The sequence below is a fragment of the Aquarana catesbeiana genome, linkage group LG13, assembly GCF_042186555.1.
Source record: "Aquarana catesbeiana isolate 2022-GZ linkage group LG13, ASM4218655v1, whole genome shotgun sequence".
Taxonomy (NCBI): domain Eukaryota; kingdom Metazoa; phylum Chordata; class Amphibia; order Anura; family Ranidae; genus Aquarana; species Aquarana catesbeiana.
This window is the reverse complement of record NC_133336.1, coordinates 171,007,927-171,031,599: the sequence shown is the minus strand read 5'-3', so window position 1 is coordinate 171,031,599 and position 23,673 is coordinate 171,007,927. Positions and strand designations below refer to the sequence as shown.

At 46.8% G+C, this 23,673-nt stretch overlaps 1 protein-coding gene across 8 annotated transcripts in view; it reads left to right on the top strand.

The window, feature by feature from the left end:
- The first annotated feature begins 19,871 nt into the window (after positions 1 to 19,871).
- Positions 19,872 to 23,673, top strand: part of LOC141117243 (Fc receptor-like protein 3) — a 205,229-nt gene continuing 201,427 nt past the window's right edge. For 2 of the 8 annotated variants that reach the window (XM_073609978.1, XM_073609975.1), the window contains exon 1: positions 19,877 to 20,034. In XM_073609978.1, the coding sequence (XP_073466079.1) occupies positions 20,004 to 20,034 (31 nt within the window). In that variant the 5' untranslated portion in view covers positions 19,877 to 20,003. Of the gene's footprint in view, positions 20,035 to 23,673 lie in introns of all 8 variants that reach the window. The other 6 variants (XM_073609982.1, XM_073609981.1, XM_073609980.1 and 3 more) reach the window with 5 other exon arrangements.

The following is a 23,673-nucleotide window of genomic DNA, read 5'->3' as shown; positions in this document are numbered from 1 at the left end:
CCCCCTCAGATCTGTTGCTGTGCCCCCCACCCCCCTCAGATCTGCTGCTGTCCCCCCAATCCCCCTCAGATCTGCTGCTGTCCCCCACACTCCCCCTCCGTTCTGCTGCTGTCCCCCACCCCCCTCCATTCTGCTGCTGTCCCCCACCCCCCTCCATTCTGCTGCTGTCCCCCACCCCCCTCAGTTCTGCTGCTGTCCCCCACACTCCCCCTCCATTCTGCTGCTGTCCCCCCACCCCCCTTCATTCTGCTGCTGTCCCCCCACCCCCCTCAGATCTGCTGCTGGCCCCCACCCCCCTCAGTTCTGCTGCTGTCCCCCACACTCCCCCTCCATTTTGCTGCTGTCCCCCACACTCCCCCTCAGATCTGCTGCTGTCCCCCACCCCCCTCCATTCTGCTGCTGTCCCCCACCCCCCTCAGTTCTGCTGCTGTCCCCCCCAATCCCCCTCAGATCTGCTGCTGTCCCCCACACTCCCCCTCCATTTTGCTGCTGTCCCCCACACTCCCCCTCAGATCTGCTGCTGTCCCCCACACTCCCCCTCCGTTCTGCTGCTGTCCCCCACACTCCCCCTCAGATCTGCTGCTGTCCCCCACCCCCCCCCTCCGTTCTGCTGCTGTCCCCCACACTCCCCCTCCGTTCTGCTGCTGTCCCCCACCCCCCTCAGTTCTGCTGCTGTCCCCCACCCCCCTCAGTTCTGCTGCTGTCCCCCACACTCCCCCTCCATTTTGCTGCTGTCCCCCACACTCCCCCTCAGATCTGCTGCTGTCCCCCACCCCCCTCCATTCTGCTGCTGTCCCCCACCCCCCTCCGTTCTGCTGCTGTCCCCCACCCCCCTCCATTCTGCTGCTGTCCCCCACACTCCCCCTCAGTTCTGCTGCTGTCCCCCACCCTCCTCAGATCTGCTGCTGTCCCCCCACCCCCCTCAGTTCTGCTGCTGGCCCCCACACTCCCCCCTCAGTTCTGCTGCTGGCCCCCACACTCCCCCCTCAGTTCTGCTGCTGTCCCCCACCTCCCTCAGTTCTGCTGCTGTCCCCCCACCCCCCTCAGATCTGCTGCTGTCCCCCACACTCCCCCTCCATTCTGCTGCTGTCCCCCACACTCCCCCTCCGATCTGCTGCTGTCCCCCACACTCCCCCTCCGTTCTGCTGCTGTCCCCCACACTCCCCCTCCGTTCTGCTGCTGTCCCCCACACTCCCCCTCCGATCTGCTGCTGTCCCCCACACTCCCCCTCCGTTCTGCTGCTGTCCCCCACACTCCCCCTCCGATCTGCTGCTGTCCCCCACACTCCCCCTCCGTTCTGCTGCTGTCCCCCACACTCCCCCTCCGTTCTACTGCTGTCCCCCACACTCCCCCTCAGTTCTGCTGCTGTCCCCCACCCCCCTCAGTTCTGCTGCTGGCCCCCACACTCCCCCCTCAGATCTGCTGCTGTCCCCCCAATCCTCCTCAGATCTGCTGCTGTCCCCCACACTCCCCCTCCATTCTGCTGCTGTCCCCCACACTCCCTCTCAGATCTGCTGCTGTCCCCCACACTCCCCCTCCGTTTTGCTGCTGTCCCCCACCCCCCCCTCCATTCTGCTGCTGTCCCCCACCCCACTCAGTTCTGCTGCTGTCCCCCACCCCCCTCAGTTCTGCTGCTGTCCCCCACACTCCCCCCTCAGATCTGCTGCTGTCCCCCACACTCCCCCTCCGTTCTGCTGCTGTCCCCCCACCCCCCTCAGATCTGCTGCTGTCCCCCAACCCCCTCAGTTCTGCTGCTGTCCCCCGCACATTGCATACCACCTGTCTAAACTGGTTACTACTGTTTGCTTTTTTCCCAAAAATTGGCAAAAAAAGTATCAAAAACCATCTTTTTTGGGCGGGGGGGGGGTGTCACTGAATGGCAGTTTGGAAATGTGGTCACCCTAACACAAAACCACCATCCACAGTCTCCTCTACACATCCCCCACCTACAACTTCCTGTCTTGTTTTAAACCCACTTCCTCTGACAGGTGAGTTAACCCCTTTTGTTCCCTTAAAGGGACCACAGTCCAAACAGAGGGAAATATAGCATCCTTCCAGGACCCAGCCATGGCGTCCTGTACAATATAAATATGTACTTAAATTGAAAACCAGAGAGGGACTTAATATTCTACACCACCACTGTATGCCATGTGAATTACAGCTTTTTATAACGCGGCTATATCTTAGAGTCCAGTAAGCTGTGGTCTGTTAAGGCCTGAATATATACAGGCATATACATATATATCATTTTTTTTTTTTTTTTATATTTTTATTGAGTTTATACCGAGCAATGTACAAAAATCAAGAAGAAAAAAAAAAATATATATATATCATTTTAAAGCCGGTTCCGCTTTGTCTTATTGATAGAGGGGTTACCACACAGGGGAATTATAATATGCTTCCCCTGGTCCCGTTAGAAAGATGCGTTACATAGAGGTACTCTAGATTAGGGGTGAGCCGAACACCCCCGGTTCGTTTTGCACCAGAACCTGCGAACGGACCGAAAGTTTGCGCGAACTTTAGAACCCCATTGAAGTCTTTTCGAAATCAAAAGTGCTAATTTTAAAGGCTAATATGCAAGTTATTGTCCTAAAAAGGGTTTGGGGACCCGGATCCTGCCCCAGGGGACATGTATCAATGCAAAAAAAAAAGTTTTAAAAACAGACGTTTTTTCGGGAGCAGTGATATTAATGATGCTTAATGTGAAAAAAAATATCGTACCTGGGGGGTGTCTATAGTATGCCTGTAAAGTGGCGCTTGTTTCTCGTGCTTAGAACAGTCCCTGCACAAAATGACATTTTTAAAGGAATAAAAGTCATTTAAAACTGCTTGCGGCTTTAATGTAATGTCGGGTCCCGGCAATATGGATGAAAATCAGTGAGACAAACGGCATGGGTACCCCCCCCCCCCAGTCCATTACCAGGCCCTTTGGGTCTTGTATGGATATTAAGGGGAACCCTGCACCCAAATTAAAAAAAGGAAAGGCGTGGGGCCCCCAGGCCCTATGTACTCTGAACAGCAGTATACAGGCGGTGCAAACAAGACAGGGACTGTAGGTTTGTTGTTAAGTAGAATCTGTTTGTAATTTTGAACTGGTACATTTTTAAAGTGTAGCTCCAGCCAAAAAATCAATTTTTAAGCTTTTTGGAAAACATAGGGAAGGGTTATCACCCCTGTAACATTTGTTTTGCTGTGTGTGCACCTCTTCAGAAGATTTCACCTCACTTTCTGCCCCAATGACAAATATTTTTTAGAAAATTTGGGGTTTTTAGTGAAACAAGGATTGGTGATAAAGCATCAGTGAAGAGGAGACACATTTTTCCCATATTAATTCTTACAGGAGAGAATTTGCCTTCCTAGGGGTAGATTTCATTTTACTTCCAGTTGTCTCCTTCCATTTGCAAGTAGGAGTCGTTTGTAAGTTGGATGTTTGAAAGTAGGGGCCTGTCCTATATACTCTGTAGAAATTGGGGCCTTAGGTGTTGGTGTTGCCACAACACTGTAAGCCCTCACAGTTACTCTTGGTGGGCGCTGGAATGGACCCTGCTGTGAAATATTATATCAAGAATTGTAATTACATGCACCTGTTGAACAGGGGCAGAAAAATTGGGCCTTTGGTGGTGGTGGTGGTGTTGCCACAACACTGTGAGCCCTCACAGTTACTCATGGTGGGCGCAGGAATGGGCCCTGCTGTGAAATATTAGATTAAGAATTGTAATTACATGCACCTGTTGAACAGGGGCAGAAAAATCGGGCCTTTGGTGGTGGTGGTGTTGCCACAACACTGTAAACCGTCACAGTTACTCTTGGTGGGCGCAGGAATGGGCCCTGCTGTGAAATATTAGATCAAGAATTGTAATTACATGTCCCTGTTGAACAGGGGCAGAAAAATTGGGCCTTAGGCACTGGTGCCAAAACACTGCAACCCCTCACAGATGCTATAGTTGGAGCACAGGAATGAGCCCTGCTGCAAAGTATTGCAGCAAAAATTGTAATTATACGCCCCTGTTAAACAGGGGCAGAAAAATTGTGCCTTTGTCACTGGTGGCAGTGCTCAGAACCAAAAATGTTCTTACAAGCTATCAGCATGAAAATTGAGGAGGAAGAGGACTGTCACTCAGCATAACAGGATAGTCACTCAGCATCAGCATAGGCAGTCTTGAAGAGATCTCACATTAAAAAAAAAAAATTGGTTACATCAGCATCAGGTGCTTGGTAGCTGGTGATCCAAGACTGATTCATTTTTATGACGGTCCCCCGATCGACCGATTCGGTGGACAGGCACACCCTGCGATCGGTTACAAAGCCTCCAGCAGCACTGAATGTGCGTTCTGAAAGAACACTGGATGCAGGACAGGCCAATAGCTCAATTGCATACTGTGCAAGCTCTGGTCAGTGATCCATCCTCAAGACCCAGTAACCCAGAGGATTTTCGGTGGGAAAGGTGTCCCAGTCTGATCTCACCGCTAAGTAACCCTGCACCATGTGAATTAGACGCTGGCGATGGTTGCTGGAACCGATCAGACCTTGGGGCTGCGGACTAAAAAATTGTCTGAACGCATCGGTCAGACAGCCACCTTCTCCACCGCTCCTTCAGTGACTGACCGACGCCTCAGCAACACGTTGTCCAGGAGGACCAGGAAATTGTAACCTCCCAGGCTCTGGAAACACATTGCACAAACCTTTCTGCAAGGCCTCCCGAAAGATGTTTCATCCTCTGCTCCCTCCGTGATGGCAAGATAAGGTCCACGACTTTACCCTTGTAACGTGGATCAAGGAGGGTTGCCAGCCAGTAATCATCTCTCCCCTTGATACCGCAAATATGAGGATCCTTCCGCAAGCATTGCAGGATCAGGGAAGCCATGCAGCGTAGGTTTGCTGAGGCATTCGGTCCAGAGTCCTCTGGGTCATTAAGGAAGACATCATCTGCAGCCACCTCCTCCCAGCCACGTACAAGTCCATGGGTTTCTTCGGACTGTAAATGATCCCTTGAAGACTGCTGCTGATGCTGAGTGCCAGGCTCCACCTCCATGCTGACACAATTCTCCTCCTCCTCATCCTCTTCCTGTGTGATCGGCAGGCACGCAGTAACACTGTCTGGATAAAGGGGGCCTTGAGCGGTAAGGAAGTCCTCTTCTTCCTCCATCTGTTCTGCCTCAAGTGCCCTGTTCATTATTCCACACAGTGTGTGCTCCAACAGGTGGACAAGAGGGACAGTGTCACTGATGCATGCACTGCTCACCATCCTCGTGGCCTCCCTGATCATAGCCCACTGGCATGGGGAAAAAAAACAAGCTCCCCTGACCCTGTCCTGGTGCCATAGTCGCATAGGTACTCATTGATGGGCCTCTGCTGCGTGTGCAGCCACTGCAGCATTGCCAACGTTGAGTTCCACCTGGTGGGCATGACACAGATTAGGCGGTTCTTGGGCAGGTTAAATTCCTTTTGGAGGTCAGCCAGCCGAGCAATGGCATTATATGACCTGTGGGAATGCACACAGACTTTCCTGGCCTGCCTCAGGACATCTTGTAAGCCCGGGCACCTGCCCAAGAACCGCTGCACCACCAAGTTAAGGATGTGAGCCAAACAGGGCACATGGGTCAGTTGTCCTTGTCGGAGGGTGGAGAGGAGGTTGGTGCCATTGTCGCAAACCACCATACCTGGCTTAAGCTGGCGTGGCATCAACCACCTCTGAACCTGCCCCTGCTGAGCTGACAGAATCTCTGCCCCAATGTGGCTCCTGTCCCCCAAGCACACCAGCTCAAGCACCGCATGGCATCTTTTTGCCTGTGTGCTTGCGTAGCCCCTTGAATGCCTACAAAGCACCGCTGGTTCCAAGGACAAATCAGCACAGGAAGAGGCCATGGAGGAAGAAGAAGAGGAGGGGTGGAGGAGAGAGGTGTGGCAGAATCTCCACTAGTAGAATTTTGGAGGCGTGGTGGTGGAACAACCTCCAACACTACTGCACCCTGTCCTGCATCCTTCCCAGCTGCCAGAAGAGTAACCCAGTGCGCGGTGAAAGATAGGTAACGTCCCTGTCCATGCCTGCTGGACCATGAGTCAGGGGAAATATGCACCTTACCACTGACCGCCCTGTCCAGCGAGGCCAATACATTGCCTTCCACATGCCGGTAGAGAGCCGGAATCGCCTTCCGTGAGAAAAAGTGGCGTTTGGGAACCTGCCACTGAGGAACCGCACATTCCACAAACTCATGGAAGAGGGCAGAGTCTACCAACTGAAAAGGCAGCAGTTGAAGTGCTAGCAATTTAGCCAAGCTAGCATTCAACCACTTGGCATGTGGATGGCTGGGAGCGAACTTCTTTCGGCGGTGCAGCAGCTGGGGCAGGGAAATTTGCCTGGTACAATCTGACGTTGGTGTACCGATAGCAGATTGCCCGCAAGTACTTGGCTGTGACACACCTAATTCTACACCTTCATTCCCCTCAGTGCAGGTATCAGAGAGGACTAAAGGTATAGTGGGGTTGGAGATTCCAGCTGATGAGGCGCAAGGAGAGGTCTGCTTTGTTCTTTGGTTTGGGGCTTTTAGGTACGCTTGCGAACGAACTGCATGGCAGGTCGACATATGTCTGGTCAAGTTGGTGACCACCGCTCCAGGTAACTGGGTTTGAATTTCCCGTTCTCCGCTGGGTGAATTGTGAGAGCTCCAGGTGCTGGCGATTGCTATTCCAATGGTATAGGTGCAATGAAAAATCTGGACTGCCGCACTCCGGATTGGAATAATAAAGGTAAAATCTTCTTTATTGAAAAAATGACATGATATAAAATGCGTACATTGCTCTGTTGAAGTGATACAGCATAACCGCTGACGCGTTTCACGCTCCCATAGAGCGCTTACTCATAGCTGGTTTGTACAACAATGAAAGTAACTTATATACACATTGTACGTCTCACACATGACCCCATACTGATTGTATAACTCTAAACAGCTGATCGTTAGATTGTATGGCCTCTTAACATAGAGTTAATTGGGTGTGTGTTTTATGGTGGAGTGTTTATTGAAGACGTGAATGTGCAGACAAGATGTTTCTATAGACAATACAAAAAATATCCATAAATAAAAAGTTTATATTGCTTTTAAAAGTCTTTTGAAGAAGGAAAGTTAGGAAGATATAAAGTTTCCTTTCTTTCCACGGGACTGAGATAGGTGCTAAAACTAGCGCTTAGACGTATAAACATGTAAACCATTATATAAATGAATGCAGGTATATATGAGCCATATGGCCCAGCAGCCACGGCATAGTGTGAAAGATATCATATGTCTGCTCAATTTACAAAAAAAATTTTTTTTTTTTTTTTGGCTGGGAGCGAACTTCTTTCGGCGGTGCAGCAGCTGGGGCAGGGAAATTTGCCTGGTACAATCTGACGTTGGTGTACCGATAGCAGATTGCCCGCAAGTACTTGGCTGTGACACACCTAATTCTACACCTTCATTCCCCTCAGTGCAGGTATCAGAGAGGACTAAAGGTATAGTGGGGTTGGAGATTCCAGCTGATGAGGCGCAAGGAGAGGTCTGCTTTGTTCTTTGGTTTGGGGCTTTTAGGTACGCTTGCGAACGAACTGCATGGCAGGTCGACATATGTCTGGTCAAGCATGTGGTGCCCAACATGCAGAGACTGCAGTGCCCTGTACATGCGGAGCTCTGCGATGTAATGCAGTCGGTGTGCTGCCCTTACTGGCCCCTGGAGGACATCCTGCCTCATTGGAGTTGTGCCTCCTCCTCCTCCTCTCTCCTATCAGGCATCCATGTGGAATCAGTGATTTCCTCATCATCCCCTCCCTCCTCACCACTGGAGCAAATCTGGCAGCATGCTGCAGCTGGGGGAACATGACTGCCAGATTGCTGTCCTTCTTGGGCACCCCCTCTCTCTGGGCTCATGTTACTGCCTTCCTCTAGCTGGGTACCATCATCGGAGCCTTCAAAACTCTGGGCATCCTCCTGGAGCATGTACCCAACACTGTGGTCAAACAGTTCGGGGGACTTCTCAAGAGGACATGATGGGGCTAGGGAAGGAGTGACTGATGCCATGGAGCCGAGGGAAGAGGCCGCGTTGGCAGCTGCTTTGCCAGACAAAGTACCCTGAGCCTGGGTGAGAGAGGATGAGGAGGATGAGGACGGCTTGATCATCCACTCTACCAAGTCTTCCGCATGTTGTGGCTCAACATGGTCAGCTGCTGAAAAAAAGGACAAGCGTGTCCCACGGTCACGTGCTGATGAGGATGCACCTGTCCATGACCAGCACTGTTGCCTCTAGACACAGAGCCTGTTTGCCCTCTTTTATTGGCTTGTGACTGTCTGCCTCTCCTTGTTGGCCTTCCAGACATACTAATGGCCTGCAATGTAGCTGCACAAAGCTGGGATGTATATATATATATATATATATATATATATATATTATATATATATATATATATATATATATATATATATATACTGATACTGCAGCTAGCAGAATCAACTGCCTGCCTGTAGTATAATTAGTATGAGAACACCAGCAATTGTCTTCAGGTAGCTTTAGGTGCACACTGTGCAGAGGACACAGTACACTAACTGCAAATACTGCAGCTGCCTGCCTGTGGTATTAATAGGATCAGAACAACAGCAATTTTCTTCAGGTAGCTTTAGGTGCACACTGTGCAGAGGACACAGTACACTAACTGTAAATACTGCAGCTGCCTGCCTGTAGTATTAATAAGATCAGAACAACAGCAATTGTCTTCAGGTAGCTTTAGGTGCACACTGTGCAGAGGACACAGTAAACTAACTTTAAATACTGCAGCTGCCCGCCTGTGGTATTAATAGGATCAGAACAGCAATTGTCTTTAAGTAGCTTTAGGTGCACACTGTGCAGAGGACACAGTACACTAACTGTAAATACTGTAGCTGCCTGCCTGGGGTACTAATAGGATCAGAAAAAACACCACCAATTTTCTTCAGGTAGCTTTAGGTGCACACTGTGCAGAGGATACAGTACACTAACTGTAAATACTGTAGCTGCCTGCCTGTGGTACTAATAGAATCAGAAGAACACCAGCAATTTTCTTCACGTAGCTTTAGGTGCACACTGTGCAGAGGACACAGTACACTAACTGTAAACACTGTAGCTGCCCGCCTGTGGTACTAATAGGATCAGAAGAACACCACCAATTTTCTGCAGGTAGCTTTAGGTGCACACTGTGCAGAGGACACAGTACACTAACTGTAAATACTGTAGCTGCCTGCCTGTGGTACTAATAGGATCAGAAGAACACCAGCAATTTTCTTCATGTAGCTGTAGGTGCACACTGTGCAGAGGACACAGTACACTAACTGTAAATACTGTAGCTGCCTGCCTGTGGTACTAATAGGATCAGAAAAACACCACCAATTTTCTTCAGGTAGCTTTAGGTGCACACTGTGCAGAGGACACAGTACACTAACTGTAAATACTGTAGCTGCCTGTCTGTGGTATTAATAGGATCAGAACAACAGCAACTGTCTTCAGGTAGCTTTAGGTGCACACTGTGCAGAGGACACAGTACACTAACTGTAAATACTGTAGCTGCCTGCCTGTGGTACTAATAGAATTAGAAGAACACCACCAATTTTCTTCAGGTAGCTTTAGGTGCACACTGTACAGAGGACACGGTACACTAACTGTATATACTGTAGCTTCCTGCCTGTGGTACTAATAGAATCAGAAGAACACCAGCAATTTTCTTCAGGTAGCTTTAGGTGCATACTGTGCAGAGGACACAGTACACTAACTGTAAACACTGTAGCTGCCTGCCTGTGGTACTAATAGGATCAGAAGAACACCACCAATTTTCTGCAGGTAGCTTTAGGTGCACACTGTGCAGAGGACACAGTACACTAACTGTAAATACTGTAGCTGCCTGTCTGTGGTATTAATAGGATCAGAACAACAGCAACTGTCTTAAGGTAGCTTTAGGTGCACACTGTGCAGAGGACACAGTACACTACCTGTAAATACTGCAGCTGCCTGCCTGTGGTACTAATAGGATCAGAAGAACACCACCAATTTTCTTCAGGTAGCTTTAGGTGCACACTGTGCAGAGGACACAGTACACTAACTGTAAATACTGCAGCTGCCTGCCTGTAGTATTAATAAGATCAGAACAACAGCAATTGTCTTCAGGTAGCTTTAGGTGCACACTGTGCAGAGGACACAGTAAACTAACTGTAAATACTGCAGCTGCCCGCCTGTGGTATTAATAGGATCAGAACAGCAATTGTCTTTAAGTAGCTTTAGGTGCACACTGTGCAGAGGACACAGTACACTAACTGTAAATACTGTAGCTGCCTGCCTGTGGTACTAATAGGATCATAAAAAACACCACCAATTTTCTTCAGGTAGCTTTAGGTGCACACTGTGCAGAGGATACAGTACACTAACTGTAAATACTGTAGCTGCCTGTGGTACTAATAGAATCAGAAGAACACCAGCAATTTTCTTCACGTAGCTTTAGGTGCACACTGTGCAGAGGACACAGTACACTAACTGTAAACACTGTAGCTGCCTGCCTGTGGTACTAATAGGATCAGAAGAACACCACCAATTTTCTGCAGGTAGCTTTAGGTGCACACTGTGCAGAGGACACAGTACACTAACTGTAAATACTGTAGCTGCCTGCCTGTGGTACTAATAGGATCAGAAGAACACCAGCAATTTTCTTCATGTAGCTATAGGTGCACACTGTGCAGAGGACACAGTACACTAACTGTAAATACTGTAGCTGCCTGCCTGTGGTACTAATAGGATCAGAAAAACACCACCAATTTTATTCAGGTAGCTTTAGGTGCACACTGTGCAGAGGACACAGTACACTAACTGTAAATACTGTAGCTGCCTGTCTGTGGTATTAATAGGATCAGAACAACAGCAACTGTCTTCAGGTAGCTTTAGGTGCACACTGTGCAGAGGACACAGTACACTAACTGTAAATACTGTAGCTGCCTGCCTGTGGTACTAATAGAATTAGAAGAACACCACCAATTTTCTTCAGGTAGCTTTAGGTGCACACTGTACAGAGGACACGGTACACTAACTGTATATACTGTAGCTTCCTGCCTGTGGTACTAATAGAATCAGAAGAACACCAGCAATTTTCTTCAGGTAGCTTTAGGTGCACACTGTGCAGAGGACACAGTACACTAACTGTAAACACTGTAGCTGCCTGCCTGTGGTACTAATAGGATCAGAAGAACACCACCAATTTTCTGCAGGTAGCTTTAGGTGCACACTGTGCAGAGGACACAGTACACTAACTGTAAATACTGTAGCTGCCTGTCTGTGGTATTAATAGGATCAGAACAACAGCAACTGTCTTAAGGTAGCTTTAGGTGCACACTGTGCAGAGGACACAGTACACTACCTGTAAATACTGCAGCTGCCTGCCTGTGGTACTAATAGGATCAGAAGAACACCACCAATTTTCTTCAGGTAGCTTTAGGTGCACACTGTGCAGAGGACACAATACACTAACTGTAAATACTGTAGCTGCCTGCCTGTGGTACTAATAGGATCAGAAGAACACCACCAATTTTCTTCAGGTAGATTTAGTTGCACATTGTGCAGAGGACTAGGGATGAGCCGAACACCCCCCTGTTCGGTTCGCACCAGAACATGCGAACAGGAAAAAAGTTCGCTCGAACACGCGAACACCGTTAAAGTCTATGGGACACGAACATGAATAATCAAAAGTGCTAATTTTAAAGGCTTATATGCAAGTTATTGTCATAAAAAGTGTTTGGGGACCTGGGTCCTGCCCCAGGGAACATGAATCAATGCAAAAAAAAGTTTTAAAAACGGCCGTTTTTTCAGGAGCAGTGATTTTAATAATGCTTAAAGTCAAACAATAAAAGTGTAATATCCCTTTAAATTTCATACCTGGGGGGTGTCTATAGTATGCCTGTAAAGGGGCGCATGTTTCCTGTGTTTAGAACAGTCTGACAGCAAAATGACATTTGGAAGGAAAAAACACATTTAAAACTACCCGCGGCTATTGCATTGCCGACAATACACATAGAAGTTCATTGATAAAAACGGCATGGGAATTCCCCCCAGGGAAACCCCGAACCAAAATTAAAAAAAAAAAAAATGACGTGGGGGGGTCCCCCTAAATTCCATACCAGGCCCTTCAGGTCTGGTATGGATATTAAGGGGAACCCCGGCCAAAATTAAAAAAAAAAATGACGTGGGGTTCCCCCTAAATTCCATACCAGACCCTTCAGGTCTGGTATGGATTTTAAGGGGAACCCCGCGCCAAAAAAAAAAAAAAAAACGGCGTGGGGTTCCCCCAAAAATCCATACCAGACCCTTATCCGAGCACGCAACCTGGCAGGCCGCAGGAAAAGAGGGGGGGACGAGAGTGCGGCCCCCCCCCTCCTGAACCGTACCAGGCCACATGCCCTCAACATTGGGAGGGTGCTTTGGGGTAGCCCCCCAAAACACCTTGTCCCCATGTTGATGAGGACAAGGGCCTCATCCCCACAACCGTGGCCGGTGGTTGTGGGGGTCTGCGGGCGGGGGGCTTATCGGAATCTGGAAGCCCCCTTTAACAAGGGGACCCCCAGATCCCGGCCCCCCCCCTGTGTGAAATGGTAAGGGGGTACTTACCCCTACCATTTCACTAAAAAACTGTCAAAATAGTTAAAAATGACAAGAGACAGTTTTTGACAATTCCTTTATTTAAATGCTTCTTCTATCTTCCTTCATCTTCTTCTTCTTCTGGTTCTTCTGACTCTTCTGGTTCTTCCTCCGGCGTTCTCGTCCAGCATCTTCTCCGCGGCGTCTTCTATCTTCTTCTCCTCGGGCCGCTCCGCACCCATGGCATGAGGGGAGGCTCCCGCTCTTCTCTTCATCTTCTTCTTCATCCTCTTCTCTTCTTCATCTTCTTCATCTTCATCTTCTCTTCTTTTTTTCTGCGGGCCGCTCCGCATCCATGCATGGAGGGAGGCTCCCGCTGTGTGACGGCGTCTCCTCGTCTGACGGTTCTTAAATAACGGGGGGCGGGGCCACCCGGTGACCCCGCCCCCCTCTGACGCACGGTGACTTGACGGGACTTCCCTGTGACGTCACGGGGAATGCCACAGGGAAGTCCCGTCATGTCCCGTGCATCAGAGGGGGGCGGGGTCACCGGGTGGCCCCGCCCCCCGTTATTTAAGAACCGTCAGACGAGGAGACGCCGTCACACAGCGGGAGCCTCCCTCCATGCATGGATGCGGAGCGGCCCGCAGAAGAAAAGAAGAGAAGATGAAGATGAAGAAGATGAAGAAGAGAAGAGGATGAAGAAGAAGATGAAGAGAAGAGCGGGAGCCTCCCCTCATGCCATGGGTGCGGAGCGGCCCGAGGAGAAGAAGATAGAAGACGCCGCGGAGAAGATGCTGGACGAGAACGCCGGAGGAAGAACCAGAAGAGCCAGAAGAACCAGAAGAAGATGAAGGAAGATAGAAGAAGCATTTAAATAAAGGAATTGTCAAAAACTGTCTCTTGTCATTTTTAACTATTTTGACAGTTTTTTAGTGAAATGGTAGGGGTAAGTACCCCCTTACCATTTCACACAGGGGGGGGGCCGGGATCTGGGGGTCCCCTTGTTAAAGGGGGCTTCCAGATTCCGATAAGCCCCCCGCCCGCAGACCCCCACAACCACCGGCCACGGTTGTGGGGATGAGGCCCTTGTCCTCATCAACATGGGGACAAGGTGTTTTGGGGGGCTACCCCAAAGCACCCTCCCAATGTTGAGGGCATGTGGCCTGGTACGGTTCAGGAGGGGGGGGGGCCGCACTCTCGTCCCCCCCTCTTTTCCTGCGGCCTGCCAGGTTGCGTGCTCGGATAAGGGTCTGGTATGGATTTTTGGGGGAACCCCACGCCGTTTTTTTTTTTTTTTTTTTGGCGCGGGGTTCCCCTTAAAATTCAGGTCTGGTATGGAATTGAGGGGGAACCCCACGTCATTTTTTTTTTAAAATTTTGGCCGGGGTTCCCCTTAATATCCATACCAGACCTGAAGGGCCTGGTATGGAATTTAGGGGGACCCCCCCACGTCATTTTTTTTTTTTTTAATTTTGGTTCGGGGTTTCCCTGGGGGGAATTCCCATGCCGTTTTTATCAATGAACTTCTATGTGTATTGTCGGCAATGCAATAGCCGCGGGTAGTTTTAAATGTGTTTTTTCCTTCCAAATGTCATTTTGCTGTCAGACTGTTCTAAACACGGGAAACATGCGCCCCTTTACAGGCATACTATAGACACCCCCCAGGTACGAAATTTAAAGGGATATTACACTTTTATTGTTTGACTTTAAGCATTATTAAAATCACTGCTCCTGAAAAAACGTCCGTTTTTAAAACTTTTTTTGCATTGATACATGTCCCCTGGGGCAGGACCCGGGTCCCCAAACACTTTTTATGACAATAACTTGCATATAAGCCTTTAAAATTAGCACTTTTGATTTCTCCCATAGACTTTTAAAGGGTGTTCCGCGGCATTCGAATTTGCCGCGAACACCCCAAATTGTTCGGTGTTCGGCGAACTTGCGAACAGCTAATGTTCGAGTCGAACATGAGTTCGACTCGAACTCGAAGCTCATCCCTACAGAGGACACAGTACACTAACGGTAAATACTACAGCTGCCCGCCTGTGGTACTAATAGGATCAGAAGAACACCACCAATTTTCTTCAGGTAGCTTTAGGTGCACACTGTGCAGAGAACACAGTACACTAACTGTAAATTGGGGGAAGATGGTAGTTGCGCTATGATGAAGGGGGGGAGCTACAAAGATGACTAAAGTGGCAAAGTGAACTAAAAAAGAAACGGGCCAATGCATGAATGGATCCTACATGCTAAAAGAACATGGTGAGGATGCAGTGCAGTGCAACGTAGCTGATCAACATGACTATAATGTTGCAGGCAGACAAAGCCTAATATATAAAGGTAATTTTGAAACAGTGACTGCTTGAATATAGCTAAGCAAAAATGCATATACTGACACAAATAGGATAAATAATGACACAATGCAAAAAAATATATAATGCAAGAAAAATACATGTGGGCTAGTGCCCCATTAGCAAAAACGTGACATATCCTGGTGGACTACAAGTGACAAATTCCTAGGACAAACATGAATAATAGTTCTATCATCCAGTCCAAAAACAAAAACTCGTGATGAGAAACACAAAACAATTCCAATCGTGAAGGGAAGGGGGATCTTCAGTGAGGACACCTCCGTGTTTGCAAGCCGCTTACCTTACAGGTGTAAGGTGTACAACCTGTGTTGCAAATGACCCGCAGGTGTAGACGTTCCGTGTATAAGGTAGTGACAATGATAAACATGCCAAGCGAAATATAAAAACTAAAAAGTATACAGCATGTAAAATAACTCTGCGACGACCACAGTGGAGGGGGGGGGGCAAGACACACACGGGGGGAGGTTGCACTCACTTTCATGAAGTGAGTGTGGGCATCAATCCACGAGCGCCGAGCTCGTATGCCTTCAGGGGTATCACTTATCTGGAATCTGTCCCCTTGCCTGGAAACTGGAATATGTCCCCGTGCCTCTCTCCTCAGTGTTTGTCAGGTAGAGTAGTGATGTACAGTGTGAGGGGGAAAGAGACGCACATAGCGTGATCCCATATAAAAGGTATATTTATTTAATAAAACAAGTCCAATCGGGAAGGGACGCTGCCACAGACAAACAACAGGAGACGAGCTCGGCGCTCGTAGTTACTACACACTGCAGCATTGTTTTAAATGTAAATTGATTGGACTTGTTTTATTAAATAAATATACCTTTTATATGGGATCACGCTATGTGCGTATCTTTCCCCCTCACACTGTACATCACTACTCTACCTGACGAACACTGAGGAGAGAGGCATGGGGACATATTCCATTTTCCAGATTCCAGATTCCAGATTGGTGATACCCCTGGAGGCATACGAGCTTGGCGCTCGTGGATTGATGCCCACACTCACTTCATGAAAGTGAGTGCAACCTCCCCCTGTGTGTGTCTCCCCCCCCCCTCCACTGTGGTCGTCGCAGAGTTATTTTACATGCTGTATACTTTTTAGTTTTTATATTTCTCTTGGCATGTTCATCATTGTCACTACCTTATACACGGAACGTCTACACCTGCGGGTCATTTGCAGCACAGGCTGTACACCTTACAGCTGTAAGGTAAGCGGCTTGCAAACACGGAGGTGTCCTCACTGAAGATCCCCCTTCCCTTCACGACTGGAATTGTTTTGTGTTTCTCATCACGAGTTTTTGTTTTTGGACTGGATGATAGAACTATTATTCATGTTTGTCCTAGGGATTTGTCACTTGTAGTCCACCAGGATTTGGCACGTTTTTGCTAATGGGGCACTAGCCCACATGTATTTTTCTTGCATTATATATTTTTTTGCATTGTGTCATTATTTATCCTATTTGTGTCAGTATATGCATTTTTGCTTAGCTATATTCAAGCAGTCACTGTTTCACAATTACCTTTATATATTAGGCTTTGTCTGCCCGCAACATTATAGTCATGTTGATCAGCTACGTTGCACTGCACTGCACCCTCACCATGTTCTTTTAGCATGTAGGATCCATTCATGCATTGGCCCATTTCTTTTTTAGTTCACTTTGCCACTTTAGTCATCTTTGTAGCTCCCCCCCCCCCCTTCATCACAGCGCAACTACCATCTTCCCCCACTTTTGTCTCATTTGTCCTGCTTTGGATCAGTACTTAGGTATTGCAGCAGTGTCCTTTTAGCGTAGTTCCCCCCCCCCCCCCGGATAGCGCAAGAGTTTCCACTTTCACACTAACTGTAAATACTGTAGCTGCCCGCCTGTGGTACTAATAGGATCAGAAGAACACCACCACTTTTCTTCAGATAGCTTTAGGTGCACACTGTGCAGAGGAAAGACACAGTACACTAACTGTAAATACTGTAAAAACACCTGCCTGCCTGTCAGTAGGAAAATAATAACTATAACGGATCTAGCTAAACTAAATGCAGTATATATATATATATATATATATATATATATATACACAACACCTAGGGTGCATATATATACACAATACACTGTAAGTGCAGTGACTCGCCTGCCTACTCTATCTAACTTAAATCAAATGACACTGTCTTTCTGTCTATCTCTCTCCACCGCAACACACTACACAAGGCTGCCACGCATATAGTGTGGGGCGTGTACTAAACCCCCTGAGCCATAATTGGCCAAAGACACCCTGGCTTTGGCCAATTACGGCTCTCTGTACAGATGATGCTGTGATTGGCTAAGCATGTGGGTCATAGTGCATGCTTGGCCAATCATCAGCCAGCAATGCACTGCGATGCTGCAGTGAATTATAGGCCGTGACGCTCCACTCAAATTTGGCGCGAACGACCCATAACGTCCGCAATTCGATGAACGGTCGAACAGGCAATGTTCGAGTCCTACATGGATTCTACTCGAACTCGAAGCTCATCCCTACTCTAGATATGGATACATACGCTAGTATGGATATCTATGTGGACTATATATGCACACATGGATATACATTCAGTGAATGACTATAATATTTTTACCCCCTTCATCAACTATGTTGAAAACTTTTCATGGCTTATATATACCCTTCCACAAGAATCTTCCCTCTGGCATACTTAGAGACCCTTGATTAACAGCTAACATCTCTGATTAGCTGGAAATACTCTTTCACCATCTGGCCCTCTATGAGATCACCATCTTGAACTCTCAGTTAACTGGGTGTGAGAAAAGAGGGTCCTGGGCTTGCTTCCTATGAAATACCTTCAGGGATCCTTTGATTATTTTTTTTATCCATTGACAGATAAGATGTAGTAGACCTTTGTTGGTTTGGTATATTTCCAGATTCACTTCCTATGATGCTCCCATTTTGTCCCTAACCTCTGATACTTAATAGGTGTTGTGTTTTATTATACAGTGTTGCAATTTGTTAATCTCATGTAGCACCCTTTACCTTAGGTAGGTAGGTGCTAGTGTAGAGTTTGTGTTTTTTCTGCCAGTGCAAGTAAATTGAGGCAGGCCTAGCTGTGAGCTAGGCCTGTTTGTTTTTGATCTGGGGGCAGGGGAGTGGTTCAGTGTAGCAGCAGGTGACTGACATGGGCCTCAGCTCTTGGGGCGCCTCCTCTGTTTCCAGTGAGAAGGTTCTGGAAAAGAGGCAGGGCAGAGTGCTGGGGTGACATGAGGTGTATTTGGGAGCACTGACCAATCCCCAACTAGGATTGTCAGGGGGCAGGTCTCTTATATATACCCATGGTCAGGCTGTTGTGAGAGGAGTTGTCAGGTGAAAGAACTGAGGTGATGGCGTGTTAGGCTGTGGTGCCCTTGAGGGACCCCCTTTCTGGTGGGGTGACCTCGGGCCTGTAGCTCGGGAGCTGGGAGGGAGCCTCTCTTTACACGGTCATTGAGAGGTGTCCTGGAACAGGAGCAGGAGGAAGACAGCAAGGAGCATGTCCAGGAAAGTCACTCAGGAGGGATCCATGCTGGGGTCGGTTAGTGAGAAGCACAGTGAGAAGCTCTGGAGGAGACATGCCAGGATTGGGTGTGAACCAGAGGTAGAGACTGTAGGGTTGGCAGGACTTGCATTGGACATGCTGGGAGCAGTAGTCCACCAAGCATCAGTTAGCACAATTATCTTCTTCATCAAAAATGGTTGCTACTAGGAAAATGTTAGGACTTATTCAGAGTGAAGCCTAGCCATGTGCTAACGGTGACAGGAATCTAGAATTGGACAGGGAAGGAAAGTAAGTGATCTCAAGTAGTGTGCTGGAGGAGATTTGCAGTAGAAGAGACTGTCAGTTTGGTTTCAATTACCTTTATTTCAACTAGAAGTATTCATCATTTGGACATCCGATGTCCCTTTTCCCCATCCAAGTTTAATCCCCTTAAATTACTATATTTTTCTGTTCTGCAGGTGTGTGAAACATGTCTCAAGAGGTATGGGCTGGGATAAAGACTTGGGAAGTTGGCCCATGGTGCTTCCCAGTGTCTATTTGGTACAGATTGTGGGTGCTGGCTCTCACATTCACTGGAAATGAACCCTCTTTATGTCTTCAGAAATTACGGTTGGGTAAATGGATGTTGCCCCTGTGCCAACGAAAGAGTGGACAGCCAAGGATGACCTGGGAAGGCTAAAGTAATTGCTGGGCCCTATGTACCATGGCAAGTTTCTCACTTTATGGTACTGAAAAAAGAGCAGGCTTGTTGCCAGTTGTAATTTGGAGCAGAGGTGGAGGTCTCCTTACAAAGAAAATAATCACCTAAATACTTAAATGTCCATATTCCAGACACAAATTAAAAGTCATCAGCTACAGTACTTTTAAGAAACATAGACTTACCATTTCAAGACGTCCAGTATTTTTTTCCATGCAGCCAGTTCTATCTGGGCTTCTGAATTTCTGTGCCACCGTCTTGTACTTGGGAGCTAGCTGTGATCAATTACAGCCAGCCCCCTCCTGTGTATGTGCAAGATCTGGACTGCAGGGAGGCTGGTTCTGTAGCCTCTTGGGATATGTGACTTTATCCCAGGAGGCCGCAGGTGGGGGCTAACCAAAGAGATGAGGAATTGGGAGAGAGTACCAACAAAAAAATGTACTTGCTCCAGAAAAAATAAAGTGATTGTGTAAGAGGCTGGGGGAAGATGAAGGAGGATGATGGGGGGTGTACATTTTTAGGTGAAGCTCTGCTTTAAGCATTAGGTCTCTGTGTCAATGTAGTTTCTAAACCTTTCCCATTCAAAAAAAAAAAAAAGCGTAATGATAGTTCCAGTTTCTGCTTAAAATGTGCAATGAACTTTGCATCCTAGATGGAGACAAGGTCACTCTGTTCTGTTTGTCTTTAGAAATCTCCTTTGTCCCGGGTAACTATGTCAACACTTTTCTCCAGAGAGATGCAGCTAAACCGTTTTTTCTGCTTTCAAAGTGGTTAGTGGTATTTTGTGTCTGGATTTAGGAGTCACCATGCATGTCGCAGTGATAATGAGCCTTTTCCGTAAGTAGATTTATATTAGAATCCTTGCATATGCTTAAAGAATAAAGTGTATATAAACTCTTTTCATATATCTAAGTTTTTTTGAAGGGTAAACTCTAAGCAATGAACTTCTCTTATTTGCTTCCTTTTGGTCTGTTAGCTATATCGAAAAGTTTTTTTCCTTCAATTTGATAAATGCAAAAAATACCAGTTAATTCTGCTAGAAATCTGAGCTGATAACTTTCTGCCTTGCGCAGCATTGTTTTCAGATAGCATTGCATTGTCACCAGCTATTTGTGTGGACTTACAGAACACCCCCCTATGGTATGGAAAAGAGAAAGAAGGGGGTTTGTTCTGAAATCCTAAAACTCTTCCTGCCCTATGGGGATGATGCTGCTCTTACATACAGTAAGGTCCCTAGGACTGGAAATGTATTACCACCACCAGGTGAAAAAATAGAAGCCTGAAAAAAGAAAACGAATGAACGTACTACATCTAAGGATCTGTAAACTTCAATATATTGCTGTTCATGGACTTAGCTATTTTTTAATCTGCAATCTTTAATCTACTATGAAATAAAGGGTACCATAAATTAGAGATCTGCATAAGCTTTGTTTACAATTACATTTTTGAATGCCGCGTCTTAAAGGGGACGTATCTGTACGCCCATTTGCGCAGCCGTGCCATTGTGCCGACGTATATCGTCCTGCACTGGTCAGCAAGGGGTTAATCACAGAAAATTTTTAAAGGGTCAGTTCATCCAAAATGATATTTTAAGTTAGATGTATGAAAAATGTGCGACAATTGCTTGCTTCTTATATGTCGTGGATATACCAACAGTAATGCCCCGTACACACGGTCGGATTTTCCGATGGACAATGTCCGATCGGAGCGTGTTGTCGGAAATTCCGACCGTGTGTGGGCTCCATCGGACATTTTCCATCGGATTTTCCGACACACAAAGTTGGACAGCAGGAGATAAAATTTTCCGACAACAAAATCCGATCGCGTCAATTCCGACCGTGTGTGGCCTGTTCCGACGCACAAAGTGCCACGCATGCTCAGAAGAAATTCAGACACGGGACAGCTCGTTCTGGTAAACTTAGCGTTCGTAATGGATAAAGCACTTTCGTCACACTGCAATGTTCAAAATGGTTTAATACAGCGCACTCTCTTCTTTTTTATAATGTGACAAGAATTAAGTCGTTTTGATGCTCATATTCACACACACTTCTCACAAACTTTTTTCGTTACTATTTATCGGGATTCCCTCAATATATTTTGATTTCTCACATCTGACAACATATTTTTTTTTTTAGGTTTTTTTACTTTAATGTAGAATCTTTTTTTGTGTTTCTCTTTTTATTTGTTTTTTTTTGGTGATTTGGATTTGTATTCCCGAAAATGTTTGTGTGTTTTTGGTGACAAGTTCCCACAACACCACTAATATGTTGTTCTATTTAATCTGTAGGAGATTGTTTGGTGTTGTTGTCCCTTGTTAATTTCACATTGTACTTTAGAAATGTACCTGAATCGTCACCAACAAACTGTCCTTTTTGGATGAAAACACACACAGGAGAGTAGAATTTCCCGAAAAATATTTTATTAAGGGCTCACAACTAAACAATGAGGGAGGCAACACTGGAGAAACTGCAGAAGTGGGTGAAGCCTTGGACCCCCAGGGCAGACATCAATTATTTAAAAGCAAAATTGGTGGCCTGAGGAGTCCATATCTAAGGGAGGGCAGTCTGGTCCAGAAGTCCCAGAGATCCGGAAAGCAGCAGATGACATGTGTGTCCAGATCCAGAAGGAGATTAAAGGACTCAAATATGTCCTTTGGGGAGATGTTGGAAATGGTGGACATCCTGAAGAGGGCCGACTATGATGGAAAGTATGGGCCTTACCCCAACCCCAATGTCCGAAAGGCCAAGATCATGGCGAAAGTGGTCAGGAGTCTGCACCGGAAATTCGGTGTACGACGATCGAAAGATCAGCTCAGGAAGCGGTGGTCGGACCTGAAATTACGAGAACATGAGCAGTACAGAAAGATCCGGAGAGTGCTGCAAAAAAGTAAGTATTTGTGCTGTGTTCCTATTCTTTATGTTTATGACGTTCGTGCTGCTCCATGTGCTTTTAGGAACTGTTGTACAGTTTAAAATGGCAACTTTCATGTTCATGGGCACATTATTCGTTCGGATCACACTTTTTTTTTGCGGACTAGAAAATACCATTGTTTAGGCCATATGCATTTGGCCACCATTTTGAGGCCCTATACTTGTCTTCAAAGAATTGGGTTGTGTAGATGGCTTTGTTACTAGAATGAAATGCAAACTAGATTCTGTGTAAGGAGAGGACACTGAGCGGCTGTTTTCACATCTGGACACTGGAGCACTAGTGTGGGACACAAGAACACCATTTTTATTAGGGGGGCCACACAGGTGCTCCAGTGTATACTATAGGGGGGTCTCCATCTGTGAAGCTTGTACTAAACAGGTAAAGTATTGCAGCTTGACAAAGGGCACTAAAAAAGCTACATCTTGGAACTCTGCTAAAATATATCATTGTACCCCACTTCCAAGCAATGTTTCATCTTTATATAGTTCTGCCATCAAATATCTGTGTGCTAAGTATACCATTTTTGTTTTACATAGGGGAGAAAAGACTCGGAGGACACCCCTCATGTGAGGAGACCAGAGCCCCCCCCCCTCTGGAAGAAGGTGAAATCCCCCCAACACAAGACGAGCAGGAGGATGAAGACGTGGTGGAACTAGTCACCACAACAGGTGAGTGTCTGCGACCACAGGCTCAGATAAGAGATGGATGGCGGCATATTTTTTACACCTAATTTATTTTGGGGTTCCTCTCTTTTTAGGTGATCGTGAGGTTGTGGATGAAGATCCTTTCACATCAGAAAGTGCCCAGATTGTGATCGGAGAGATCATGGGGTGTAATTTACAATTGGAAAACATCAAGCAAAACATCAATGATGTTATTCCAAAATATAAAAACATCATTGATGTTTTGGGGCGAGTTTAAAGCCCCTCCAAATCACTTTCTTCTTTTGTCTGCTACAATGTGTGAAATGTTTTTGTGATTTTTCCCAAAGCCAAATTTGGAGGATGCACACAGTGTGTCAACATGTGCTATCTGCCATCACGGGAGATCAATGGGCGCGTTTTGGGGGTGCAACCCCTTCCTCAATAATAAAGTAGCGGTGAGGAAGGGCTTTCTCCCCCAAAACACGTCCCTTCATCCCCCGTGATGGCAGATAGCACATGTTGACATTGTGAAATTTGTGTGCATCTTCCAAATTTGGCTTTGCCAGGGGTGATTTCCCCCCATCTGAACGCAATATCAAACACAGTTCCTAAATACTCATGTCTGATATTGCCTTCCAGTTCTACCAAATGTGAACTTTGTAAGATCAAGATTTGTGTCTTTCTTGTGGGTTTTACACAGGCCTGTTTTCTATAAAATGGACATTTTGATTTTGGATAATGACACCACAAAAATTGTTATACAACAAACATGTTGGTTTGTCAGAAAAACCTTTGGTAAATGCACATGTGATTGTGCAGGTAATAAAAAGATTGTTCATCAAGAATGTGTGGATTATTGTCTCAACGCTACAACACTTTTGGGGTGATGTAATTGTTGTTT